Consider the following 27885-nt stretch of genomic DNA (forward strand, 5'->3'; position numbering starts at 1 on the left):
TAAATGAAATGAAGTTCTAAAAAGGGATAATTTTCAACGCATTTGAAATGTCCATGAATTGACCAATCATTCTGCAATGATATCAATATACAGCCTATTACAGCTTACTACAAGAACTTGATGTTTGAAACTTCAGAAATGTTGAAGGGCAGAATGATTTCTAGATTCAGGTTATCAGCAAAACACACATATACAACAGATTCAAGTAATCAGCTACTACTGGAGCTCTCAAAAACAGCAAGCATATGGTGCAATCTCCATGCATGATTTACATTTCCTAGTGACACCTCTCTTCTGATGCCCTCCTCGTCACTGATCTCCAGCTTTCTCCATTGATCCAGGCTGCAATTTAGCATGGAAAAAGGTCATTGTGGTTGGTAAATTGCACTCCGTGAGTTGTAACAATAACAAAGATATTTAATGAAATAAACCTTTGGAAGCCTGCTCAATCCATGGCCCATTCATTACAGTGAGAACACTGCATGCATCGCTATAGTCAAGATTCGGCAAGAGTTTTGGGGTAAGTAGGAAACACCTTGGAAAACGGTTCACAGAGAAAAAATCAGTGAAGGGAAATTATAAATATAATGATAAGTCTAAAAAAGTATTTATGTACAAGATAAAGATTGTGATTGCAGTAGTAGACCAGTAAGTTGTCAAAATCCTAGCTAATTGATGTCTTGATTGTGCATTGACAAAAGGAACTAATTTCAGGTATTGTGTCCATTTGTCATGATGGGCAACAGATTCAAATTGGTCAACATCTAAAGAGAGGGAGAAGGGCAGAGAATCCAAAATGATTATATAACTGTATATACCTGTGCATGTAATCACCAACATAGCAAGCACTATTTTTGAAACTTACATTTCAGGCAGAGCCGAAACTATGACGTTGCAGTGATATTTAAAGAATGAGGTTACAATGATATCTTAAGGATGTTGTCATCTGTTCATTACTATCTTATTATTGATGATATGTTCTCTCTAGCCACTGGGTAGTTTATTGTTCACCAAAAAAAGTAAATAATTTCAAAAATATAAGCTGTGATTTAAAGTGCTAACTAAATACAAGTTTAAAATAAAAGCTCGAAAACTATTTGCAGGTAAAAGTAGCAGTTCTCTTACTGTGGTGTATTACGTTGGCTGGCTGCTCTGACTAATTGCTGAAACATTTTCCTTTCATTAACTGGATCCATTCCTTCAATGAACACAAAAGACACAATTATTACTACTACTACTACTACTATTAATTATTATTATTATTGTAGAGTTGTAGTTAATAATCAAGATGACTTTCAGATGCTGACCTTGATTTATTTCATCAACCACTCTAAAAGGGCAAGTGGTTAGGTCTTGAAGAGAAACAAGGTAAAGAATAGTTGAAACAGAGCGCTCCTAAAATAAAATCACATTATGAAATTAGCAAATAAACAGAACACCTTAAACACAAAAGTTCAGTCATTGGACTTACGCCTCCAGATTGGTGGTGGGCACTAAGAATTTGAAGTTGTCCTGTTTCCCTGGTAATCACAAAGCACAAGATCAGAAGGAATAGTTACACGTGAAAATAAGGGGCAATGAACAAAAACTAGAATAAGAGGTCACACTCTCACAAAAAACCTCGAGGTCAGCCAAAAAAGAATTGATGTAGGATGTAGCTTTAAAGAGAATAAAAAGGGAAGATATAGTTCAAATTTGATTCTGCATACTTGACCACTAACATGTTTAAGCAACCATTGGTCATATGGTCAACAAATAGTACATTCCAACATTTGCTAGTTTTTTGAGAAGGTTAGAGTGAGGAGTGTCTTATCACTCAACTTTTTAATGTTTTGTTAGCTTCTTGTTGCTGGAAAGTACTTAGTTCTTTCTCTTACCAAATATTGTAGCCTTAGACACCTTTACGAAATAAATTTGCATTGAAGTCTTTTATAGTTTTTTCTTCTTTGTTATGCTGTTAATCGTAAAAATACTGCCTTGTTTGGTTCTTTCCTCTCCAATATGGTTTTCAAGAAACCACCTTTTTGAACCACTGTTCAAAAGATTCATTTTTCGTAATATAGACTTTTGCCTAGATCAACTTCTTCTGCACACTTATCCAACACCCCATCCTTAATTCAACAATTCAATTTATTTCTTAAAAGTACGTAAACAGAATCAGTTGCATAAACTTCAACAATTTTGGTCCTTTTTCTTCATGTGTAAATACAGCAAATAAAGATTAGCTCAACCGCAGTGAAACCAACAGCAATGGCCTTAACTAATCACATATTCTGAAGGCATTAAAAAGGAATCTGAACTGAAATGTGAAACAGATGAGCAAATACCTGAATTGAACTCTAATTAGAATCCCATATTTATCAAAGTCCATATCGTGCTCATCTGAAGAGAGACATCAATCAATTTAGGAACCACTGGACACTCTTTGTTAACAAAAAATAAAGTCTTCGAGAGTTTGGAGTGAAAGTTACCCAATGAAACCTCTCCTGCAACAGCCATTTCTCTAAAATTACGACTGAAAGTGTCATTTATCTGAGAGACAAGGTCTCTCAATGTTGGAAGCCAACTTTCCTGCAAATATCATGGAATCGTAATATGGTTTTAGACTATAATAGCCTCATAGATCATAGGAAAGCCTTTTACTGAAGAGATTTAAATATGCCAATGGAGGAAAAAATCCATTGCCAAATGCCACTCCTCCCACCACCATAAAAGCATATACCAAAAATAACATCATCAAGAGAGACACTTTTCAGTCTCAAATACTCCCATCCATTCATTCTTCCTTGCTTTCTTTGTGCCAATTTAAAACACAAAAATTAAACTTCTTTTTCAATAATAACACTTAATATAAATATAGAGCAGTATCAGCAGACAAAGTGAACTATGCACTGAAGTATGATAATCAGCAACATATTTTTATTGTCAAAACTTCACAACTTATAAAAAGTGTGTGACTAAATTATCAACATCAAAGAGGACTACTTGAAGCCATTTGCTGAAGATGTGACAAGCCTATGCAAAAATAAAATAAATAAAAATCTTTAAAGCACACCACCTAAACCTCACCTTTAGAGCATTAATTTCATTCAAATGACAACTTAATTCCTTTTCATCCATTTCATGTTTCTTTGAAAGAGAATCTATCTGCATAAAGCAAAGATATTGAATCAGATGATACTGAAGCAAAAGAAAGCAGGATTAAATCACAGAGAAATACAGGACTTACTTTTCTTTGGCGAGTCTCATATTGTTCGAGGGCATTAGGGTTAAGACAAAGAATAGAATTGGCTTGATAAACAGTGTCTAGTATAGCAGCCTCCAATTCTTCAATGGTGGAAGGCATCTGAAAAGATTATCTAGAATGATGATTGAATATTCATCACTGAAAACTAATAAATAACACAGTATAAAGAACCACACTGCTTAGAAAACCATACTAAATAAGAGTTTGTTGCTTATTCTACACAGATGCAAAGAACTAAAAGAAACTAATTCATAAATAATACATCCATGAAGAGTTAACTTTATTTGGATATCCATGAAGTTTTTGGACCAAAGATTTTAATTCACATATCAAAACTAGCTGTGACTAGCTTCCAACTTCAAATATCATCTGGAAAGGCATTAATGTGCATTAGCAAAACTAGTGAGGTAATCAGTATATTGTCACAAGCTATCAAAAAAAGTGCCACATTAAGCCAAAATCCATAAGAAAAAATAAGATACAAATAAAACATAAGAGCTTGAGCAAGAGATGTGAAATAATTATCATTTAGCGCTTTAGATTCATCTTTGAATTATCTTCTCAACCAAAGTGATAATCCAAGTATAATATGCTGATAGCAAACATAACACCAAGATGATCTGAAACTCTGAAAGTCTGAAAGTTTCTTAAAACTCCTATGCAAACCTCAATGAATGCCTGTTCCAATTCAGGAGTTAGCAATGCGATGGATTCAGCATGCCTCATGGCAGCTGATAATTGATCACGGCAATCCTCCAATTTCTTTTTGCCTGATTAGGAAGAACATAAGTAAAAGGTAAGAAAACGCTCTTCTGATTTTTAAAAAGTAAAAGGAACAAAAAAATTTAAGTCTTTACATCCAAACACTTTATTTGATAAATTAAAAATATTTCCAGTGTGGCAGTGTATACCAAAAAGGTAAGAAAACTCTCTTCTAAACATAAAAAACCCAAAGAGAATGCTGGTAACCCTTTCCCTAAAGTCTAGTAATTTTTACAAGATTCAACAATGAGGATCAGCAGGGCAATCATTATCTCTACACTCAAGACAATTAGAACGGCTAGAAATATATGCAATAGGAGCAACTAGGTATACACGTTTCTTCACCAAAGGCTTAGCACAGTGAAAACCCATTTTGAATAGATGTAAAATTATATTGCAAATTTATCAATGGCTAACTTATATAAAAGTATAAACTAACAAGAACTTGTTAGCAATCATGTGTGCGTGTTTATATATATACATAGATATTGGAGCAAGGTATTTTTAGCTTAAGGAGACAATTTGGGCAGTTGACATTTCAACCTACTCAAAACACCAATTTATACAACAGGTCAATTTGGGTGAGGTAAATTCAAACAGCTCTTACAGCAGGTCAAAAAGAGTTGGGAGTGGATCAATAATGAGATATAAATTTAATTCTTGCATCAGTAATTCTTGAACATTTACAATACTTTAACATTTTTTTTATATAAATAATCAAATTTTAGTATAAACTGTTAAAATCTGTAGCAACTCAAATTCTGAAAATGAGTTAGCCCATCCACATAATCCATTTTAACTTGCCCAAAACACCCATTTGCCACCTATAGTCATTAACATGTCAGACTCCTATCTGTTCTTCAGTGTTTCCTTCCTAGTTAAAAAATCTCAAAAGATGCCAGTTGATGTTACAGACAAACTAAGGCCATTAACATGTCAAATTCCTTTCCACTCCTCAGTTTCTCATTCATAAAAGAAGTGTCAAAAAGAGTGCAGATGGTGTTACAACGATGTCAAAGACAGACTTCTAGTGGGGACAGTGCAGAACTTGTTAAAGGTGGATTATCCCTGCATTGATGGTAAGTCTCATAGTGGTAGGATAGGACTGATATTTTATGTTGAGGAATATCTTCACATTACTGATTTTGATGAAAATATTTTTGCTAATAAATTACAAGACCATTGAACTACCAATTAACTATGTTTGACGTTTTACCAATCGTTTGAAGAGCAACTGTTGTCACAGCAAAGGTAGGATCTTTAAATATTTAAACAGTAACAACTACCCAATGCCATGCGCCAATGCTAATCCACAACTAAAGCCAGAAAGTTAAAAAAGAGAGCCAAGATTTCACTAATATAATTATAGCAGAAGTTTCCACTGTTTATTCTTGGTTTTCCTCTTCTATTTTCTATTTGAGAATTGAGACAGGACAATCTTTCAAGTTGAGGTTTGTTTGTCAATATATTTATACAACACTTTTCAGGCAAAGTCAAATGCTCAAATGTTCGTTTTCTAGCATAGACGCAGTAGCATGAGAGAGGGAAATACTTGTGAAGTAAAAAAAGTTTATTACAAAAAAAAGAGTGAAGAAATGTTTGTAATAACAAAGAATGTATATTATTATCTGATGATAAGAACATAAAAAGCATAGAAAGAACTTACAGTGCTCATGATGCAAACATGCTTCCTCAGCCAACTTTTCCTGGTGCTTCACGTTGGTTTCCATCTCTTTAATCTAGGATAAAATAAATAATAAATAATAAAAACACTCCTAGAGGTTAGAATCAATAATGAAAATAGTGGATAGGTCGTGGTTTGATTCAGGTGTTGCAGGATACATAAGATACAGTAAAATACTACTTGATATATATTTATGGTTTTTTATTTGCTTTAAGCCTTTAACAGAAAACCAACATGTCAAACTAAAAATATTGAAATATAATGCACTGAGAAATGTTAAAGTACACTAATTTTTTGTTTTCCATCTTGTTTCAACTGAAACTTATTAGAAACTAAGCTGCATCTCTTATTAATTTATGTCAGATTCCATTGAAGACATTGACATGTGTATAATCAATACTCAATAGGATGTTAAAGGTGACTGCTGAATGTGACTAAGCAAAGGGCCAGCATATAGAAGCATGCAGTGCAATTTTCCACCCATCTTTATGGATGATACAAATAAACAAATAGAAAGGTGTTGTAAGTAAACCAAATGCAATACTCAAAGAACCAAAACTGGAATTAATCCCAAATAGAAATATGCAACGGTAAAGATAATTTGAATTTATTGGCAATATATCACGCAACAAGTTTAACCACCCTACTAATGGTAAATAACTATGTGTTTACATCATTACCAAAAATGTACCTTAAACTCAAGCTCAATTAAAGCCATGCTCTGCTCAGCATAACGCCTTCGATTAGCATAAGCCTGAGTTAGTAAATCCTGAAAATTGAAAAGGAATTATTACTTATGAGACATAAATAAATGTGGCAATAAGAGAAGGGAAAAATGAATAGCCAATTCACCTTGAGTTGAACTGCACACTGGCATCTCTGAACCTTCAGTTCCGTAACCTGTTTACTTAAGTTAGTAATGGTGCTATCCAAATCATTCTCTCGTTCCAAAGATTTTAACTTTAACTTCCGCTGCTCTGAAGTTGGAGAAAAATGTTTGTAAAGTTACACTCATCAAGAGAAGAAGGTATTTTAAAAATTGCCAAATAGATTCAGTATTTCTCAAGAAATATAGTAACATATTTACCAACAAGCTTTTCCATCTCAACTCTTCTCCTCTTCTCTTGAAACGAAGCATTAATAAGCCTCTCCTATAAGGTAATTAGCAAAAAATGTTACTATTTATGCTCAAAAGAGAGCCAACATATGAATGTTAAGAAACAGAAATTCAAATGTAAATGTAAAGAAATAGAAATACTGTAAAACAAAAGACAACAAATATGTGGATTGATATTCAATCAAAGTTGAGAGGCAAAGGAGAACAGGAAACCATATACAAATATATATATATATATATATATATATATATATATATATATATATATATATAAACTTATTTCGTTCAGAAATAATATGTAAGCATGTGCAAATGAAAGTATCACTTTGCTAGTAGGAGATCCATGAATCCTATGCATTTGCTATCCAATTAATTTCTTTTAGTGTTTTGAGGCCAAGCAATAGTGAATAGCTTTGTTCTAGTGGAATGCATTAATTGGTATATTATACAGCGAGGGTTATACTGCTAGGTGCACTTCATGCTAATGTTAACATGCTTTCTAAATGAAGTTTATTTCAAACACTCCCGTAGTTCAATCTTACTGAATGTGCAATTCAATTCAAATAAGCAACATTAATGTCATATGTCATGCCAATGGGCACAGAATGCAATGTAAACCTAGGTGCATGATGAAGTATCAGAGTGCAAAAAGAACAAACAAAAAGCAGTCAGTATTCCAGCTTGATAGGGGATGGGGATGTAAATAGTATCTAGGAGCATATCTAATTACAAGGAAAGCTTTTATATAGCTCCCTTTGGCTAGAATGACCAAAGACAATGTCATTAACAACTCTGATTTGTGTTCAAGTCAGTTACAAAAAAGCTATATCTTGTTGATTAAAACTGCAAATGCACACATGTATACTAATGTACACAGCTAACATTTCGATAATCAAAATATTTATCAACAAATGCTATTCCAATCTGTATGCACATCTTGTAGAAAATGTTATTGGTGCAACTTAAGATACACTATAAGCATATATTGACATCCTCAAGAATAAATATTTATATCAACAAATCAATATGATATGTATTAAATACACATTTCAAACAAGAGGACATGAACATTTGTGAAATTGTGTATACATTTAAATTACTATGTAAATTGCTCCTTATGAAAAACTTAGCAAAGCCTCACCAGAATGACCAGATAAGAAGAAAAGATGTTCACATACATATTTTTTTTCAAGTTCTGCTGCTTCATTTTCTTTGTTTCTTAGCTCAACCTTGACTGTATTTAAGTTCTCCTCCAAAGAATAGGCAGCTTCATCCAGCTCCCTTTTCTGGGCCTTGAGCATGTCAACTTCTCCAAGTTCCATATCTGAAAAGATCAAATAGATTGGTACACACAAGCAGCTTTTGGAAAAATGTGTCAGCATCAAAATGAAAAACAAAAGACTTACTGGAGAGAAGACGAGAACCATTCACCGTTTCCACCATGGCAGAAACATTGGGACCATATCTTGATTTGATCCAACGGTAATGGTTCTCTGGTGTCCAAAAATCATGAATTCCTATTCGTGATATTTGATCAGCTCTTTGATCAGTCTCTTTGGACCCTATATACTGAGAAGAGAAAAGAAGTAAATGTGTGTGTATACTAAATTCATTCTGCCAAAGCTACGTTAATTCCCATAAATAAAGACTAGAGTAGTAGGCAAACCGAATATTCCAGCCCAAATTGGCTAATCAAAACTTCTTTGACAGCAAATGGAGCCTCAAAGACTTGATCAAGTCTTGAATAAATGCCGAGTCTACGCATCTGCATATAATATTAGGAAAGCCAAGTTAATGCATGTTAGTGCATTTGGAGATTCTTGAAAAAGACACTGTTTGCCTCTTCTCTAGCTTTCAATGACTTTTTCTCTTTTTAGTGTTCAGTGAAGTGGATAAGTTTTAACAAGTTATGGGTCAAATAAGAACTTAATACTCATTTTTCAAAAAAAGAACTTAATACTCAAAGAAGAATACATGGTAAATCTCAAAACTGAAGATACGTGCCTCCTCAGTTAGTTGAAAAGGCTGTCTGGTACCATTACCAACCCCTGTATAATTTAAAATTGGGACATCAAATGACTTGAGGTTTTTAACCAAGAGGTCACGGTCAGCAGAATCTTGTGTAATAAATGCCTGCATGTGGAAGTACATACGAAAACATGAATACACGGCAAAAAAATTATAATAAATAAATAAAATCTATAGGACAAGGACAAATTATTTATTTATTTGCATAAATGAGAAACTAGGGAAAAAAAAAACAACAACAACAACGACAATGATAATCAGAGAGACAGAGAGAGCTCCGTGCAACAGAGAAACTTCAAGCACAAAAGTTGCCAGAAACAATGGCAAACTAATTTGCAATTCAACACCACATTACATATCCGGATAAAATATGACACATGTATAACACACATTTACCTACTAAAAATGCTAATTGTTATTTTTTTCCAAGTTAGTAGATGATTTTGGAGCCTTTTCGAGTTCAGTGGTTTAATTGTTGTTTCTTAAATAGTTCAATGGCGGCTTATTTGTACTTTATCCCTTAAATTAATGAAAAAATGTTTCCTTGATATTGCAGTGATCTTAAGCATAGATATGAAAAAATTCCTAAGTTAACACTTGGCCATCTTAGACATCCAAGATAGATATCATGTCAGTGAATACCAACCATGATCATCATATCTGTGTATTAAAGCTTCTCATATAAGCTGAGCAACTAGCTAAAGGAGTCAGAGATGGTAGATTGTGTCATAGATGGGGAAAAGTCTAACTGTCACAGGCATAAAGCAGAGCTTGATTTTTACAACAAAAAAAACTGAAAATCAAAGCAATAAAAGCTTTAGTTGGACATACCTTCCATGCATAAAATGGAATATGACCCTCAAGATAATTTGCGTGGGTTGTACTGGAAATGTTTACCTAAGTTTGAATATCACCAAAGAAAAAAAAAAAAAAAACAAATAAAGGGCTATGAGTGATTAATCAGGTTTAGTAAAACAAACAATCAAATTCACATACCTCAATTGCAACTGGACCATAGACATCTTTATTGAACTCATTACGATGTTCCTTCACCCAACGATAAGCCTCAAAAATCTTTTCAGCTCCAGAGTTCCGCAATTCATGTAAGCGTTTGTTGTTCATGTTCTCCAGTTCCCTTAATCTACAAAGGGATTCATTCAGAATATTTAAGAAGCATTCAACCATTACAAAATAAATTAATAATAAAGTAAAATACAAACGAAAGACAATACTTCTCTAGGCACTGCCTCAAGGATGTCCTATTTCGTTCAAGGGACTTCTCTGCTTCAAACTTCTGAGACCTCAGTTCTCTTGCAGTGACTTGCAGTTCAAAAATTATAGTACGCAAACCTTCCTGGCAAATATCAACAAAATTAGGAGTGAAAATATGGCAAGCGAGGAAGGTGCTCCAAGAATGCAATTAACAACTAATTGAAGATTATTCATTTATTCATGGAATTAAGTCGTCATAAAGTAAAGAATTTATATATTCAATAAAAGGTACAGTTGCCGGAAACAATAAGCCTACAAGTTCATTTTTGGGATGTTCAGAAGTAGGCAAATTTGCAAGCTCTAATTCAGCATCTCTGAGATCGTTTAGAGCTTTAGAAAGCTTTTCTTGACGAGATTCTTCCTGCCTCCTTTGATCTTCCATTTCCTGGTACTTTCCATGTATTTGCACAACCTGAGTTTTATATTATAAAAAATGTTGGCATGATTAGATAAAAAGATACTAGCAAGAATAAACAGAATGATGACTGCATTGAGTAAATTTCTGACAAAATACCAAATGGTTATCATGCTCCAAAATGCCCATACGCTTTTCAGCATTATTGTCCAAAAGATCACTCAATTCTTTACATATCCCATCCTGTGCAACTTTCTCTTGTTTCTGTTTCCTGAAACCAAGTAATCAGATAACAACTATTCACATGCAAGCAGCAATGGATAATGAAGTCTCAAGATTAAACATCTAGCTGAAACAACTTTGACCAAAAATTTAAAACTTCAAGAAACATAGCAAATACTGGTTGTCTGTCACCACTTTTACTAGGCTAAACATAGAAGAAAGTCGCTCTAAGCTAGACAACTCTAATTTTCTTAGAAGGGTGATTCAATTTGGTTGTACAAATTAGTAACAATTAATGTTACAGGGTTCCTGGTTCAGATTCAACCATCAGAGAATTTGTAAAACACATTCAGAATATGTTTTAAAATGAGGCAAGTTTTACACACATACACACAGAGTAACAAACACAAGTGGAGGTCAGAATGAGCAAGCTGACTCACTTAATAGGTTCCATAAGTTCATTCAATGTCTTAGCTGCATCATCAACCTTTTTTTTTGCATCTTTCTCACGATTTTTAGCTTCCTTATATGCAACTTTCTTAAGGTCATATTGCAGCCAGGGCAATTTCATCTTCATCTGTTCAGCCTATACACGGTAGTTGAAGTCAATTAAGCTGCTTAATAATAACAATAAATAAGTAAAATTTACAAACCTTTGCTAGAAGTAGATCCCTCTGGCGAAAGCGTTCAACATCACCTTCAATTTCAGCATTGGCTTGCTTCAGTTGATCTAGAGTTTCTTTGCTGCTCTGTATGGTCTGAAATAGACAACAATTTCTCTATTTGAGTTACCTTTTGGGTAAACTAAGGAAATCAAGTAAACAAATGCATTCAAATAAAACCCGCATATGAGAATGAAGTCAAGAAGGAACTCACTCGTTCCAGTTTCTTCAATTCTTCACTCTTAGTAATAAGTGAACTATGCATGACAGGCAACCGAGGATCACCCACAGCTTTTTCGGTCTCTTCAAGAAGTTGAACTGGAGTCAACTTAGCAAACTCGCAGACCCTGTCTTGTGGTAGAAACTGGTGCCATCCCCCAAGAAAGACAGTTAAGTATAAAAGGGAACTTAGCAAGAAAGCAAGTCACCAGTTGCTTAAGAATATATATGTGTGTGTGTGTGTGTGTGTGTGTGTGTTACTTCCCCAAACAAAACATCTTTTAGTCTTCAAAAATTATCAAACATCAGGGCTTCATACAGAATTTGGAGAAAATATTGATAGGATCAGGTATGAATAATAGCATTTACAAACATTAACAATAAGCAAAACACATAGCAAAAGAAAGTTAAGAAACTGCTGTGGATAATTTATAAAGGAATGGATGGAGAGCTCCCCACCAAATCAAGCTGAAAGTATTTTACTCTTCCATAGTCGAAGCCCAATGTGGCTACCAAATATTGGGGGTTGTGGTTCCCAAAAGATGAAGGAATAGAAAGAAAATGGAGTAATTAGATAAATTAAAATATTAAATAGACAAATAAAATAATCAAAAAGGAATGGCAAGTAAAGGGACAAAACTAAGGCAGTATAAGCAACATTCAACCTCTAACATCCAACTCAACTTCCGGTAAATCACAAAAATCAACTTTATAGTTTATACTACATTAATACAAGTACGTAAAACATGTCAATGAAAATAATTGATCAAAGAAAAAAGTAGGTATATAGTTAAAGCATTTATAGCACATGCTCTCTTATATGTAATTTATTAACAAAAAGAATGCACCAAGCAGTGCAAACTGAGAATTCATGAATTTCATGTTTGCTTTTGTGTACTTGTACATATAAAACATTAAAGTGAAAATGGCAAGGAACTCACTTGAGTCAAGTTGTTCACTTGGATATTGTATCTTTTAATGATTTCAAGTACATGCTTTTTGGGCACAACTTTCCCTGAAAGAAAAAAATGTACAGTTCTAAGGGAACAGCATTATTTTTATTTTTGAAAATAGACAGAATACAAGTACAGTCATCACCAATTAGTTGATAGAAACATAAGAATGAAGGCCAACCAAAATTCAATCAAACTTACCTCACATCTGCTGACAAAAGCTTCAAATGTAAAAAACTAGAACTTCAAGCAATGGAAATAATTGGATGCAACAACTCAAATTGAAAGCATATTATTTTAATAACACAGATACAGATATCATCATATATACCAAAACAATCAAGCGAGACTACAGATATTAAGCCCCAGTTTGGATGAGCCCAATTTAAGTTACCAACTACTATAAGCACTTATGCTAATTTTTTACTGTGTTTAGATATGCTTAAAAGAGCATATGGCTTTTGATCAGCCATTCCATACTTTCTTCCATAAACTACTTCAAGGAGTTCATCAGAACAAGTAGAAAAACATCATCTCAGAAGACCATTGAAGGCCCATTTTGGATGAGCTTATTTTAAGAATAAGCTTTACCATTAAATAACCACTCAGACTTGTTTTTGGCATCTATCTTCCGCATGATGGTGATTAACTCCTCCTTAGTGTCCCCTCTCAAGGATATTTTAATGTAACCATTATCTTCCCCACGCTTTACAAAGGCTCCAATACTAGAAGCCCTTCCCAAAAGCTACATAAATAAGGCAATTTCATCAGTTATCATTCAAATAGAAGCAAATTAAGTAAATCATAATTAGTTTCCCCACAAACCTGAGGCTCCCCACCAAGACCAAGTGCTATTGCACAAACAAGTGAGCTCTTACCAGAGCCATTAGGTCCAATTACAAGGTTTAACCGTGAGCCTGGTTTGCACTTCAACTGACTAAAGGTCATGAAATTATGAAGCTCAATCTCAGTTATGTTACCAGGCATATAATCATCTTCACCCCTGCATATTCAGGAAAAGAACTAAAGTGATGAATATAAGAACGTTACCTATTACTGCTCTCTTTTTGAATTTATGCCAGGTAAAGAGAACCAAGCTGCAACTTTTCAAATTGTAACATCATCCTTTAGACAATCTTCCAATATAACTACCAAAACATACTTCACATACTTGAAGAAACATTTCTTCCATCTTAAGGGTAAACACTACGTATAATACAAAGATCAACGCTTCAAAACTTTCTTTCCATCTCAATGTATTAAGCAAACCAAAAAGGAGAGTCAAATGTATGTGTTTGTCTGTTTGCATATGTGCATGTGTAATATGAATAACACAACTTGAATTGGTATGTTCAGAATTCCTATTCAGATAAAACTGTTCAATCAAAAATGTTTGAGAGAGGATAAAATGAACTTTTTAACAATGACCAAATATTGACCTCAATTGAGATAAATAATGTATCCAGTGATCAAAGGGTAATAAACAGGCAATTACTATCACCAAAAGAGATTTTAAAAAAAATAAATAAATAAATATATATAAAAAAAAAAAAAAAAAAAAAAAAAAAAAAAAAAAATTGGTAGCAGAAAAGCAAGTCAGATGTGAATGGTGACAAACTTTTTTTTTATGTTAGAACCAGTGGAATGTTCTTTGCAACATAGTGTTAAGTAATTTAGGTGACAAAAACAACATAAGAGAACAAGTGATATGCGCATAATGCATTGGCATATCACTTTTGTTTTCGTGATATAAATATTTCCATTAAAATACAATTTCTTTTAAAAAAATGTCAAAATTCCCCATTTTCAGACTATTGATGGCGGAAGGTTACGTAATATGAACGAAAAAGCAGTGTGATATTATAGAATTGACAAGAAAATAGTAGACCACCTATGAAAAGTGAAAACCCTAGTTTTTGGAGAATGTAGACACTAAGACATCACAGAGAAATACGAAAGCGGGAAATTTGTCAACAATATTTCAAGTAAAGACGACGGAGTGAGTTGATCGGAGCCCAGAAACTACCAAAGGCACATACAAAATATTTCGACGTTTATTTTTAAAGGAAAAATAAAAAGTACAGAAAATTGAAATGCAATTGACATTGAGTAGTCTATAATATGGTGGAACTACCTCGTAATCTTGATTCTCTTAGCGCCGGGCTCCGCCATGAGAGCTTACTAGGGTTTCCTGCGGGATAGACGATCACTGTAGCAAGTATGCTCTGCTGCTGCTGCTGCTGCTGCCGAGTTATGTGAAGTGTGAGCAAACTTTTGGCGCCAAACTGGGGAAGCGTGAGAGATATATTATTACTTTGGTCTGTGACGTGCACACGAGTGTACCAGTCGCCGATAGATGTTTAGTGGATAAATTTCGGACAATTATATTGAGGAATAGTGCTCAAATACGCATCTAACTTTAAAAGATGGTAATTGGATCCTTTATTAATGGTCTAAAATCATGTAATTAATCAAAATTGACATGTTCCTTTTTTTATTATTTACGAAGGGGAATACCCAAAGAACTCAAAAGAAAGAATCAGTGCCAGTATTTACATAGCGCCATGATGGTATGCCCTCTATATCATCTTCAAGAAAGCTATAGGCACCATCTGGTGGATTAGGCAGCAGCTGGATGTCATTGGCAGAGTTCCTAGCAAGGGTGGCAAGGTAGTCCGCAACTTGGTTCTGTTCGCGGAAGACTGAAGCGATGCAGCAAGCTTCAAAGCAGCGCAATTCTTTCTTACAGGCCTCCAGGATATTATGAGCTGCAATAGAGGGAGGCCTGGAATTATTCATGTACTTAACCATCTCGCCAGCATCACTTTCAATTATCACTTTCCCGTATCCCAAGTGTACCAATAGTTGTATTCCCTTGAGGAGTGCCCATGCCTCGGCCTCTAGCGGTGAGCAGCCTCCAATATTGTATAAGAAGCCATGTTTCCACTCACCAAGGCTATTTCTAATGACTCCTCCGCAGCTGGCCCTGAACGAATTCAGGCATACAGAGCCATCAATATTGAGTTTAACGAAATTTTCCTGCGGTTTCGACCAGCATAGAGGTCTCCACGTACTCTGGCCATCATGATGATTCCCTTTATGGCTATTAATGAAGGCCTTGAGTATCTCATCAAATTGTTTTTGGATCCAAAAGATCTTGAAGCTGAGTGGACGGGTTATGTTGTTGAATATAGCATCGTTTCTCCATTTCCATATCCACCATATGGTTATAGCAAATAACGAGCCGAAACTACCCGGGTTCATGTCACCTTTCTTGATGCCCTCCTGGAGCCAGGCCGAGAAGGGGGTTGAGATAGCGCTGGGAAAGTTGGCTGGCAGCAGACTATTCCAGAGATCATTAGCAGCAGGGCACTTCCTTAGCACATGATCCACATCTTCAATCAAGTTTCCACAATTCCAGCATTTGTCGCAGGAGGTAAAACCCCTTCTTTTCCTTGCACTATTCGTCATGATTTTTCCGTGGGCGACCAACCAAATAAAAGATCGAATGCGGTTTGGCACCTTCAGTTTCCAGATATTATTCCACTTTGCCGCTTCCACTTGATTTGAGCTTCCAATCGCGATGTCGTAGGCAGAGCTTACTGAAAAGATTCTCGAGGTCTCATAGGACCATCCAATGGTATCAGTAGCCTCAGAATCGTGGAGGATAATGAAGGCAGCCAGCTTCATGCGAATATCTTCAGGAAGGAGATGATCCAACTGATCCCATGTCCAACCCCTTTCGTCAGACCAGTAACTGGAGACTGATTTTGCAAGGTCAGTAGTCGATACTGGGGTGATTGCCTCATCCTTGAGTGGTTTGTTCGTCAACCACTTATCTACCCAAAATCTGGTATCCCTCCCGTTCCTGACCTGCTTCTTAAGTCCTTCTCGGACGATGGGGAGCGCCTTTATAATTCCTCTCCAGGCATTGGATGAAGCAGCCTTGGGACGCCATGTAGATAAGTCGTTAGAGATGAACCCATATTTAGCTCTAAACAGATGAATCCACAAGCAATCTTCGTTCTGAAGTATTCTCCATCCGAGTTTTGCAAGGAAAGCACAATTCATTGGTTCCATTCTACGGATACCCAGGCCACCAGAGGCTTTGTTCCTTGTAATGGTGTCCCAGTTAATCAAGTGGCACTTCCTTTCACCAGATTTACTGCCCCAGAGAAAACTCCTTATCAACTTTTCGATGGCTGAATTCACTCCTGCAGGTAAGAGGGTTGTTTGCATTGTGTAGTATGGAATCGATGAGAGGACAGATGGGCTAAGACTTGCCTGCCTGCAAATGAAAGGGTTTTCGCCTTCCACCCCGCAAGCTTTGATTGAATACGCTCTAGTAAGCCTGCAAATGATTCGCTCGTGAGCCTTCCATGGAGCGAGGGGATGCCCAGGTCTGTTGTCACTGGGATTCCAGCCACGTTGGTGATCTGGTGCTGTAGCTCAAGGCTAGTGTTTTTTGAAAAGTAGATCGCTGATTTCTGGAAATTGACCTTTTGGCCAGAGCAGAGACAGAATTGGTCTAGGCAATTTCTTATTACATGCATTTGATCCACTGTTGCTTCCCCGAACAAGACTAAATCATCTGCAAAAAAGAGATGAGAGATGTGAGGAGCATTCCTAGCTAATTTAATACCTTTCCAATGCCCACGCCTGACTGCCTCAATAATAAGGTGGCTAAGCCTTTCCATGCACAACACAAAAAGTAGGGGGGAAATGGGGTCCCCTTGTCTGATTCCTCTCTTAGGATTGAACCAGCCCGTTTGTTGCCCGTTCCATAGCACTGATAGTCTTGTTGATGTGACGCACTCCCTAATATTTCTTCTCCAATCTTGATTAAAACCGATATCCTGCAAAGTGTCGTCGATAAAGTCCTAAGAAAGCCTGTCATACGCTTTCTCGAGATCAATTTTCAGAGTAAACCAGCCGGAGACACCCTTTTTATATTTCATAGAATGCAGAACCTCCTGGTACACAAGGATATTATCCGTAGTTGATCTACCTGGTACAAAGCTGGACTGGTGAGGGCCTACTAGTTTCCTGGATATGTCTTTGAGTCTTGATACCATTGCCTTGGTGAGAAGTTTGTAGAGTACATTACATAATCCGATGGGTCTGAATTGCTTAACAGTTTTTGGATTTGGTACCTTTGGAATAAGGGCTATGCAAGTGTCGTTAATCCCAGTTGGCAGGCGGCCATTCCTGAAGAAATCCCGCGCATAATTCACTAAAGAGCCTCCTACTAGTGGCCATGACTTCTGGAAAAAGCTAGCCGAAAACCCATCCGGTCCCGGTGATTTGCAAGGAGACATATCAAAGGCGGCCGCTCTTATTTCTTCGATATCAAAATGTGCATTGATTTGATTCCATTCTGACTCGTCAATTGCAGGAAATCTCCCATGTGGAAGTCCAGTTGTGTTGACAGTGGATTCCTCTGTGAAGAGATTGATAAAGTAGCTGCGAACATGTGCTTTGACTAGTTCCTGATCGTGTGTTGAGGTCCCCAGTTGTGATCCAATCTTCCCTTGATCGTTGATACCAAATTAGTTCTTCTTGTAGGAGTGTCTCGTCCAGTTCCTTTCTCAGTTTCCTCTCCAACTTCATGAGGTCTGAACGAGGATTGAAGGCTAAACTTTTTTGAATCCCTCCAAGCCTCGCCATCAATCGTTTCTTCCTGGAGAAAATGTTACCGAACGTGTTTCTGTTCCAGCAAGTTAGAGTTGAAGCTACATTCTTCATATTGGATATTATGTCCACCTCCTCGTTCCAGGTATGTCTGATTAGAGAATGGAACGAAGGATGTGTAGCCCAAGCCATATTGAAAATAAATTTCCTGGGCGTGTATATGTCTTGTTGCTGCCTCCACTTGATTAGTAGCGGGGCATGATCAGAACCCATAATTGGCAGATGCTCTACCCTGGCGTCCGGGAAGGTAAGTTTCCATTCTATGTTGCATAGTGCACGATCCAGCCGTGCGCCTTTAAATGTAGGCGTATTTAAACCTCTCATCCAAGTGAATTTGCTCCCCACAAAGCCTAAGTCTAGCAGCCCTTCACGGAAGATCCATTCATTGAAGTCACTGCATCTAGCTATGGAGAAGTGATCCACATTGCTTGATTCATCCTGGCAGGTGATCGAGTTGAAGTCTCCAGCTATCAGCCAGGGGTAGTGAGACTCGAACATTTGGTAGGAAAGGTCAGCAAAAAGAAGCCTGCGCAGACACTGGTCTGGGCTTCCGTACACCACTGATAACAGCCAAGGACCGGAGTGGCCATCATTAACCTGCAAGGAAATGAATTGCGGGTGAGTATCCAGAATCACCACATCAATGGAGGCTTTCCAAAAAACCCATAACCCTCCAGAGAACCCAACTGCTTCCACCCTAACCCACTCATCAAAGCCAAAACGAGAGCATATATCGTTAGCATGACTACCCGAAACCTTGGTTTCTAACAAACAAACAATTACGGGATTGAGCATCCTGACGAAATATTTAAGGGTACGGCTGAACTCTCTCGACACCGCCCCTTGACAATTCCAGACGAGGCACGACATAAAAAACAATAGTAAAAGAGAGGGGAAAGCGTTCAAGAACGCTGAAAACTGGAAGTAAACGGCCCAACCAGGGCACCAACACCAATATCTTCGATCATGCTTTCGTTCTCTGGGACAGCTCTCGAGGGACCTGGGTCAGGTGGATGATCTTTAAGACCAGACGAGATGTTTTCAATTAGTGGAGCAGCATTCGTATATGAGGATCTTGGGTCAGGCGGATGTTCCTTGGGGTCAGGCGGGATATTTTCAGCTAAGGGGGCAGATGGAGAAGAGGAAACGTGGTGGATAGTCGAGGATGTAATGATTCTTCCTTGGTTTGTTCCACGGACGACTGTGTGCTCGTTCTCTGCAGCAGCACGGTTGGGAGTGCGACCCCTCCCAGAGGTCCTTCTGAAACCACCTCTCGGTCCTCTTTGGACGGATGATTGAGGTTGGCTCAGAAAGTTAAATTGAGGTCCTTCGTTCTGGCTAGGCTCAATCGGAATTTGTACTGGTTGGTTCTGTCTTGGATTGGAATAGTTGGTCCTAATTCTGGGGAGGTCCTCTGCCACTTGTGGGGCAGTCCAAGTAGCTTGGTTAGACTGGGGCTGGTTTCCCCCACCATCTTCCAGATTGGCGATGGAAGCAAAGCGGGATTTCGATCCCAGACCTTCAAACGTCTGTACGTTTCTTGGGGAAACTTGTCTTGTTTGGGTTGGAGGCCGGTTGGGTGGCTGTGCCGGCCCTGTGTTGCGAGGCCGCCTCTCCTTGCGAGTGATAAGCATCCATGGACCATACTTCTCGGCCGGGACTTGTCTAACCGTTGGTTGTGCAGCGGGCTCGATAGGCCCTCCATCTTGCCCAGGGATGTCTATCGTCCTATTCGCATGCTCTCCGCATTGGTCAAGACGGTGGCCATAAACTCCACAATTGACATGTTCCTTAATTACATTGATGTGTGATGTTCACTCTATTAAAAAAATACTTTTTTATTTTATTTTAATAAAATAATACTCCGTAATAATAATAATTGAAGCATGTGCACCATCTCTAATAAAAACATATAAGCTGATAGTTGGAGGACTCCCAACAACACAACTCATTACCTTTGACATGTCTGATACCAAATTGAAATATATGCTACCTCTCAATTAAAAGCATGTTAATATTATTTTTTCTAATAAACTTGAGGGAGTTTTGGACACGCTGCTAAAAGCAGCGTGTAGAACTTCAACGGTTTGGAGCAAATCATTGCTCCAAACCACTAAGTTACCAAACATTGTTTTTGACATTTTGACTCTAGTCAAAACGCTAAAATGGTGAATTCACCACAATTTTGACAGATCCACCATTTACTAAACAAGGCACATGTATGCATATATGCATAAAATGTGGCATTCATGTCAAAATGCTTGTTATTCAATAACCAATTAACATTTACAGGGCATTTGGTTGGAGGGAGTTTAAATTCCCTTCCCACTTAATTCCAAAGTTCATAAAACTCCGTAGTTTGGTTGGAAGGAATTGCAATTCCCCTATTTGCATGGAATTAAAATCCCATGTCACTCTCCCCCCCCCCCCCCGATATTTTAATTTCTGAGATTTTAGGAAGAAAAAAAGCTAGTGATGAGACAAAATTATCCCTCATTTTTTTAAACCTAAAATTAATACCACAACAATAATTGACATTTTAGACTTTATACTACTTATTCCCTTTCAATTCTCATGTATACCAAAAATTTGAATTAAAATTCCTAGTAATTCTATTCCCGTATACCAAACACTAGAATTTAAATTTCCACTTTATTCCCAGTAATTCATCTCTCATGGAATTACAATTCATTTCCCACGTAATTTCCCCATTCCAACAAAACACCCTATTATATGTTAAGTCAAGTGCAATTAAAAAAAAAAAAAGGAAAATGCTTATTAGGCTATAATTATTTATGTAATACTCTCTCACTTTAAAATTTGATAATAATTTCATATCATTAATCTTGTAATTTATTTATTATTTTTTTAGAATAATGACCAAATTGGTCAAGAAACGAAACATAAAAATGCGATTAGGTCACTAGACTAAAAAAGTGTAATTATTATCCCCAACGAGCAAACTGTTAGCAATTTAAGCTAAGCAACCTGATTTGAAGGGAGTTTACAATCTATCATGTGAGATTGCTAACATTTTGCTTGTTTAAGGTAGTAATTGCAAATTTTTGTAGTTCAATAGTTTAATTGCATTTTCAGGTTTCGTTCAGTGGCCAATTTAATCATTACTCATATTTTTGTTTACATTTCTATTTGGTTTGGTTTGCAGGAAAATATTTGAAGGGAAATGGAATTCAAATTCCATGGAAAACAAATTACCAGGAAAATAGATTCCGTTGTTTGGTCAGTGAAAAAGAAATTACTGGGAATATGAATTCCATTGTTTGGTTGAGTTTGGAATGGTAATGAATTATGAATATAAAGACCAATATGCCCTTAACAATAATTTATACATGTGTAGTTAATAAATTTTGATGAGGGCAAAATAGTATAATATTACTATATTTTCTTCCCAACTCATTTGGAAAACAAAATACTAATGTTTAGGTATGATTTTCTTTTCCTTCACCTTTGGGAAGTCAAATTCCCATAGAAAAGATTTTCCATCCAACCAAACAAAGTAAAACAACATTTTTCTATATTTCATGGAAAATCTTTTCCATGTAATTTGATTTCCATCCAACCAAACACCTTAAACTCACTTTCAAAAGTGGATCCACAATTTATATCACATTGAAAAAAGTATGGAGTATTATCTTTCATCAATATTGTTAATATTAAAATATTAAAAATGATTACAAAAAGAGAAAAAATTATTCATGCCATTGTACTTTTGCCACACTTTTCAAACTTGCAATCCTTGCAAATCCTGCAAGTCACCTCATGTTAAAAAAAAAATGTAATTAATAAAAGAAAATATTATATGTACTCTCATTTTATATTTCAACTTTTACTTTCATACAAAATATTGATGTAAACACGTGTACTGAGACTTACATGAAAAAAATAACTTATCAGAACCCGCCAATACAGGAAGAAAGATTTGAGAGTACTTGTAGTATAACTTATTAATAAATAGTGAAATGACTTAAAGACTTATGTCATGTCACTTTGAAGGATTATTGACCCAAATAGGCAAAAAACAACAGGAATGAGCACTTAAAAAAAAAAAAAAGGAATAAGGGTCAAATAGGCAATCGAACTGCACACAATAATGCAATTAGGTCATTGAACTAAAAAAAAAAAACAACAATTAGGCCACTAAACTAAACAATTTCATTTAATTATTCTAATTTACAGGTTTTAGAATAATGCAAATTGCTTTGTAAATGGGCAAAAGGGAAATAGTAACTTACAAAACCGGTAAATTAGAATAATTGAATGAAATTGCTTAGTTTAGTGGCCTAATTGTTGTTGTTTTTTTTTTGTTCAGTGGCCTAATTGCATTATTGTGTGCAGTTCAATGGCCTATTTGACCCTTATTCCAAAAAAAAAGAGTACAAACTCCATTGAAATTTGTATTTATAACAACAAACGAAAGTCTCAAAGGAGTTTTGCCTAAAAACATCTAATCTAAATTTTAAAAAATGTCCATCATTGTTGTTTTTTGCCCATTTGGGTCAATAATCCCACTTTGAAATATGGTAAATTTTAAGAATGGGGATAACCTTACCATTCATGACTTTTCCCGCCTATATTCCTTCATGACAATGTTCCATTCATTGGGTGTCCATAAATAGGCCAATCCACCATTAATTAAAATAAAATGTAAATTTAGTAACCAATTAAAAAATGACACATCAATGGATTGAAGGGGAAAAATAGGAATGGTATATACTCTTAAATAAATTATTAAATTGTGATTAAAAAAAAAAAAAAAAAAAAAAAACTAAGATGCCATCTCACTGGGATTGTCAAATTGGGAGAGGTAGAATAGGAGATTGCAATTTCAACAAAGAGATGAGAATAAAATAGAGTCTAAGTTAAATATTGGCTTTTAAGGTTTTCACATATTTTGAAAAAAATTAATTTCATTAGCCTGCAAAGTATACAAGAGTCAATAAAGGATGTTGGCAAGAACTGTGACATTTGTCTTTTTAATTTACAATTGGAACAACAAACAAAAAGTTGGTCCCATCTACATGAAAGGGATATAGATAGTTGAGATGGCTAAAGGTGGGAGGAATGCAAAATATCTAGCTACTTGCAACTTAATAAAATGGGATAAGAAAAAGAGGGGCAAAAAAGTCATTTACTTTTGGACCAAATGCAGCCTCATACATAATCAATAACAATGGAAAAATATCACTCCAGATTTCTATGGCCATTACCATACTGTCATGTTCAAACCACTGCTCCCCAACTCCACCAACCTTATCATTTACTTCTTCCCAAATCCCTGTTTTGCACCTCTCAACAATCATTGTTCAAAGAATGCTGCTATTTTGGTACAAAATCTTGCACTGGCAATTGGAGGAGCTGATGGGCCTGCTAGACTTGCTTCAAGTGCTGCTTCTCAGGCTGCTAGAACAGCAGTAGCCCTGACATGTGAAATGGATGTAGCCTTGTATTACAAGGAGACCGAGAGTGAAAGCGAGACGATTTCAGTGGTTCGTGGTGGGGTGAGAAGAAACTGGAGGAGAAGGAGGAGGAGGAAAAGGAAGGAGCTAGAATTCTTGGACGACGAGGTAGAAGAGAAGCAGCTGGTTCATTTCAGGCCTGGAAAATCAGGACTTTACCTGAGCCCCGAGGAAGTTGCAGAGTGTTCTTGGTACCTTAAGGTACATGGGCCAAACCACACTAAAAGATTGAATCCAACCAATTAGTTAGTATAAACCCATATATTCTCTCTTATTTTTCAATTTTCAATGTGGGATTCTTAACAAAAATAATGCTTCAAAGCTTCTTATGTTGTGTACTTACTTTCTTTGGTACTCATAGGAAGAGGCTAGAGTTGAAGCAGTGAGGAGGAGCATTGAAGGAGCCGGAGGGGTTAAGCTGACAACGAATCAGTGGGCAAAGGCTGCAGGAATGAACACAAAAACGTTAAACAGAATCTTGTTCAATGCCAAGAAATCAAAAGAATTGATAATCAGAAGCTATAAAGCACTCGTTGTATCGATTGCCTCTTTGTATCAAGGCAGAGGATTAAGCTTGCAGGATCTAATTCAGGAAGGTAGCATTGGTCTACTTCATGGGGCAAAGAAGTTCGATCCAGAAAGAGGCTTCAAGCTGTCAACTTATGTTTACTGGTGGATCAGACAAGCCATCCTCAGAGCCATTGCAAACAAGTCTCGAGTTATTAGACTACCCGTAAGATAACACTTATTCATCAATCTTTACTTTACACGATAGAATCCTCATTCTTCCCAAGTAATACTAGTCTGGTCACGCACATAAAGTGAGTTTCTGTGTTGTGGACTGGGTAGATAACTTAGAAGATGAGCCTGTAACTAGTGAATGCATGGTTAGTGTGTGTTATGCAGGGGAGAGTATCTGAGCTGGTCCCGAAGATTTGCAACACGAACGCTGTCTTAACTAGAAAGCTGCATAGATTCCCTACTCACCATGAGATTGCAGAGGCACTGGAAATGAATAGTTCAACTGTCAGACTAATTATGCAGAGAACTAGCACTGCACCGATTTCCATAGATGAACCCATCACTCCCCGAGGCCATGCTTCGTTGCAGGTTTTACCCTTTCCAAATCTTCTTATTATCTACTTAACACCCGCCAAATGGAGAATGAACTGATCGGAGAATTGCTCATTTCAGAACATAATACCGGGGCCAGAAGACTTGACACCAGAAGAAATGGTGAAGAAACAGCTTATGAAGACACAGATACAAAACATCCTTGGTGTGTTGTGTGACAGAGAAGCAAGTATACTAAGATTGTACTATGGTCTCAATGGCAACAGGCCTCACTCCTTTGAGGAGATTGGATGGTCTTTCAACCTATCAAGAGAGAGAGTTAGGCAAATCAGTTATGATGCAATGTTCAAGTTAAGGCATAGTAATGTGGTAGATGATATGAAAGGATACTTGGTATAGTGGATATGTCCAACAAACACTGCATATAAACCCTATACAATTTATTGATGTTATATCCCTCCGGAGACTGAGAGAACCACATATCTTTGCATAATTACATATACAACCTTATAACTTTAAGATTACAACCATCAACCTTGGAACACCACTTTGTAACATGCACTAAATCCCTTATAATGTGGATGTATTAGTATCTTCTCTCAACACAAATGAAGGTGTTTTGCTTTAGACTAACAACATGTGGTCCATATCAGAAGATCTTGATTCTCTTTAAATAAGGTCTCAAATATAATTAATAAGTTATATCTTTTTTCCAACAAGCGTTTGTAGTCCAACGGTTAGGATAATTGCCTTCCAAGCAATAGACCCGGGTTCGACTCCCGGCAGACGCAAATCTTTCTTAATTTTTTTTATTCAGCTGCTAAAATGCCCCTTTGCCCAATGCAATCAATAATACTTCTATCCATTTTCTCTTACTCTTAGCAAAACTTCTCAATCATGAGATAATAAGAAGCAGCAGGAAGAAGAAAAGAGATGATAAATATGCATTTGGTCATTTGCTTGAATACTACAACAGTCAACAATGCTTTAAAGTGTTACATTACTCAGGACTGCAGAATGTAGTGTAAATTATACATTACTGGAATCTGCTTCGATTTGGCCAACTATTTATTCTGACTTGTGCAGATTGTGAAGTATATACAAGGAAGCAGAAGACAAGAAAATACATACAGAATAGCTCAGCAGATCCAAACCAGTGGCTATGTTGACCATTTTACTCCTTTCGAACATCTTCACAAGAAGGATCATGACAATAACATGCCCTACTTTAGTCTTTAATTCATCAAGGGAGCTTATCTTCATCCATTTCGGTCTCTCCTAAAAATCCAAAGGTGTTTTTTTTTTTTATTATGATAAAGCAGAAGTTTTAGATTAACAGCACACAATTGCATTTCAGTCTGTCAATAAGTAGGCTAAGTACAACCAGAATAAGGAGGGCAAGGAGTTTCAGGAATATGGAAAGCCAAGAAAGCACAGACAGTTAAAAGAGTGCATACTACCTTCAATGCAAACATCCCAAACAAGGAAGACTGCCTTAAGGCACGATCAACGGTGGGATGCACATCAGGATCCACGTTACTGATGAACAATCCATACAAGCCCATCCCAAATATTAACATTACAGTCCCAGCAAGATAAACATCTGCAGTACAAGAAAGTTAAACTCTGTTGTCTTTTATTTACTGTTTTAGTTGTGCATATGTAGACTTAGCCAAAAGCTTGTTAGTCATTACTAATCTAGATAATGAAGCATTAAAAGGTGAAAAGACATATTGTGGAATGAAAAGAATATAATGTGGACGAAAAGCCATCTTATATTAAGTTATAATTAGCATTATCAAATCAGTTTTTAGAATATTGTTTCGTCTTCAAACAAAAGCATTGAGCTCAAAACTTGAACCGGTCATTACTAATAGTGGAATCAAGCATTTATCCAGTTAAAAGGTTTGGGAAACTCACCAATGGCTTCAACTAGACGAAGAACCATTTGCCCTGTGTGAACTCCTTTAACACAGCTACTCCAATAAACTTTGTAGGCCTCAAAAATATAAACACAACCCTACAGGGATTTATATCTGTCAGTATGATGAAGTTTTCCAAGCAAAACATGCATATTTTAGAAGAAAGGGCAGGCATGCTGTACTAGAGAACACTACAAAATTAACCAGAACTTTATTTGATTGCTGATGACGTATTATCTGAGGACAAAATATAAAATGATAATTTGAAAGGTGACCATTTACCAAAACTGACGAAGTTACAAACTATACATTTGTAGTATTTGTTTACAGAAAATAAGAGATATATGTAAAGGAAATTACATTAAGGAAGCAGAGCAAGGAACCTGCTAACGAACCCCCAATAGCTAACAGCGCCAAGAAGCGAAAATCAAATATTACCTGCTCACATAAGAGGAATAAAGCAACAGCTATATATAATGTTGCAAATTAAAGAGCAGAGAAATGTAGGGAAACATAGTCTCTAACAAAAACCAAGAATTCCACCCAACTTTTAGCAGTTTCCGCAAGCAAAATTAGAGCTATTCCAAATGTTGAGATCTCAAGCAAATCAGTAGCATAGAAATTCCCAATTACATACTGAGTAGTCTATAAACAGAACTACGGAGTAGTTTTTTTTTTATATAAATAAAATCAGCTGAATTTAGTATACCCTTTCGATGGTTGATTCTGTGGACTTGATGAATCGAACAACCGGGTTGCCATTCGGTTTGGCCAGTGCGAAGTTGAGACCTTCATCTGGTGCTTTGGAAGGAGAGTTTGTCGAAGATAAAACAGTGGCGGTTTTGGTGGGCGGAGATGACTCTTGAGATGGAGCCGGGGAAGAGCTCATAGACATGGAAGCATGTAAAGAGGAGGCGGCGCGCCTGTAGTTCCTGTGAAATTGAAGGGTAGAGATGGAGGGGGAGCTGTGAAGAGCTGGAGCTAAAGTGAAGGTAGCCATTGAAGGCAGCTTGATGGTGCATAGAGAGGAGACCAGTGAGATTTTTATGGTTTTCTTTACTGGGTCCCACTCTAAGCCAGTTTTTTTGGCGGGTATTGGCCACTGCCTACTTTCTCCAATCACTAAACCGTGTAAACTAGTGTTTTTTTTGTTTTTTTTTTTTTTCCAACAAGTGTTATCCCCCCACCATGAAGTACCTC

At 36.4% G+C, this 27885-nt stretch overlaps 3 protein-coding genes, 1 long non-coding RNA gene and 1 other non-coding gene across 5 annotated transcripts; 3 read left to right on the forward strand and 2 right to left on the reverse strand.

Moving 5' to 3' along the window:
• Positions 1–14885, reverse strand: LOC109180861 (structural maintenance of chromosomes protein 5). The gene is made up of 30 exons (XM_019330563.1): positions 14656–14885; positions 13347–13524; positions 13113–13266; positions 12510–12583; positions 11564–11713; positions 11341–11445; positions 11128–11273; positions 10625–10736; positions 10367–10522; positions 10071–10192; positions 9835–9979; positions 9670–9735; positions 8815–8943; positions 8477–8575; positions 8217–8379; positions 7989–8134; positions 6781–6844; positions 6546–6670; positions 6385–6462; positions 5676–5748; positions 3914–4017; positions 3230–3346; positions 3070–3147; positions 2472–2571; positions 2328–2382; positions 1472–1520; positions 1308–1395; positions 1126–1198; positions 432–535; positions 1–342 (listed from the first exon to the last, which is right to left on the reverse strand). The coding sequence occupies exons 1-30, from the start codon at positions 14691–14693 to the stop codon at positions 278–280; spliced, it is 3156 nt and encodes a 1051-aa protein (XP_019186108.1). The 5' UTR covers positions 14694–14885; the 3' UTR covers positions 1–277.
• On the forward strand, positions 10034–26720 carry LOC109181004. The gene is made up of 3 exons (XR_002054148.1): positions 10034–10045; positions 13891–13898; positions 26641–26720. It is a non-coding gene; the product is annotated as an uncharacterized LOC109181004 (long non-coding RNA).
• Positions 23261–25282, forward strand: LOC109180920 (RNA polymerase sigma factor sigD, chloroplastic). Its single transcript, XM_019330643.1, has 4 exons — positions 23261–23890; positions 24051–24422; positions 24596–24799; positions 24884–25282. Exons 1-4 carry the CDS (start codon positions 23450–23452, stop codon positions 25160–25162), a joined length of 1296 nt encoding a protein of 431 aa, XP_019186188.1. The 5' UTR covers positions 23261–23449; the 3' UTR covers positions 25163–25282.
• On the forward strand, positions 25483–25554 carry TRNAG-UCC. The gene has a single exon. It is a non-coding gene; the product is annotated as a tRNA-Gly (tRNA).
• LOC109180955 lies at positions 25686–27720 on the reverse strand. The gene is made up of 5 exons (XM_019330684.1): positions 27395–27720; positions 27046–27123; positions 26684–26783; positions 26224–26366; positions 25686–26041 (listed from the first exon to the last, which is right to left on the reverse strand). The coding sequence occupies exons 1-5, from the start codon at positions 27683–27685 to the stop codon at positions 25832–25834; spliced, it is 822 nt and encodes a 273-aa protein (XP_019186229.1). The 5' UTR covers positions 27686–27720; the 3' UTR covers positions 25686–25831.
• Between the last annotated feature and the right edge of the window lie 165 nt (positions 27721–27885).

The sequence above is a fragment of the Ipomoea nil genome, unplaced genomic scaffold (assembly GCF_001879475.1).
Source record: "Ipomoea nil cultivar Tokyo-kokei standard unplaced genomic scaffold, Asagao_1.1 scaffold0188, whole genome shotgun sequence".
Classification (NCBI taxonomy): domain Eukaryota; kingdom Viridiplantae; phylum Streptophyta; class Magnoliopsida; order Solanales; family Convolvulaceae; genus Ipomoea; species Ipomoea nil.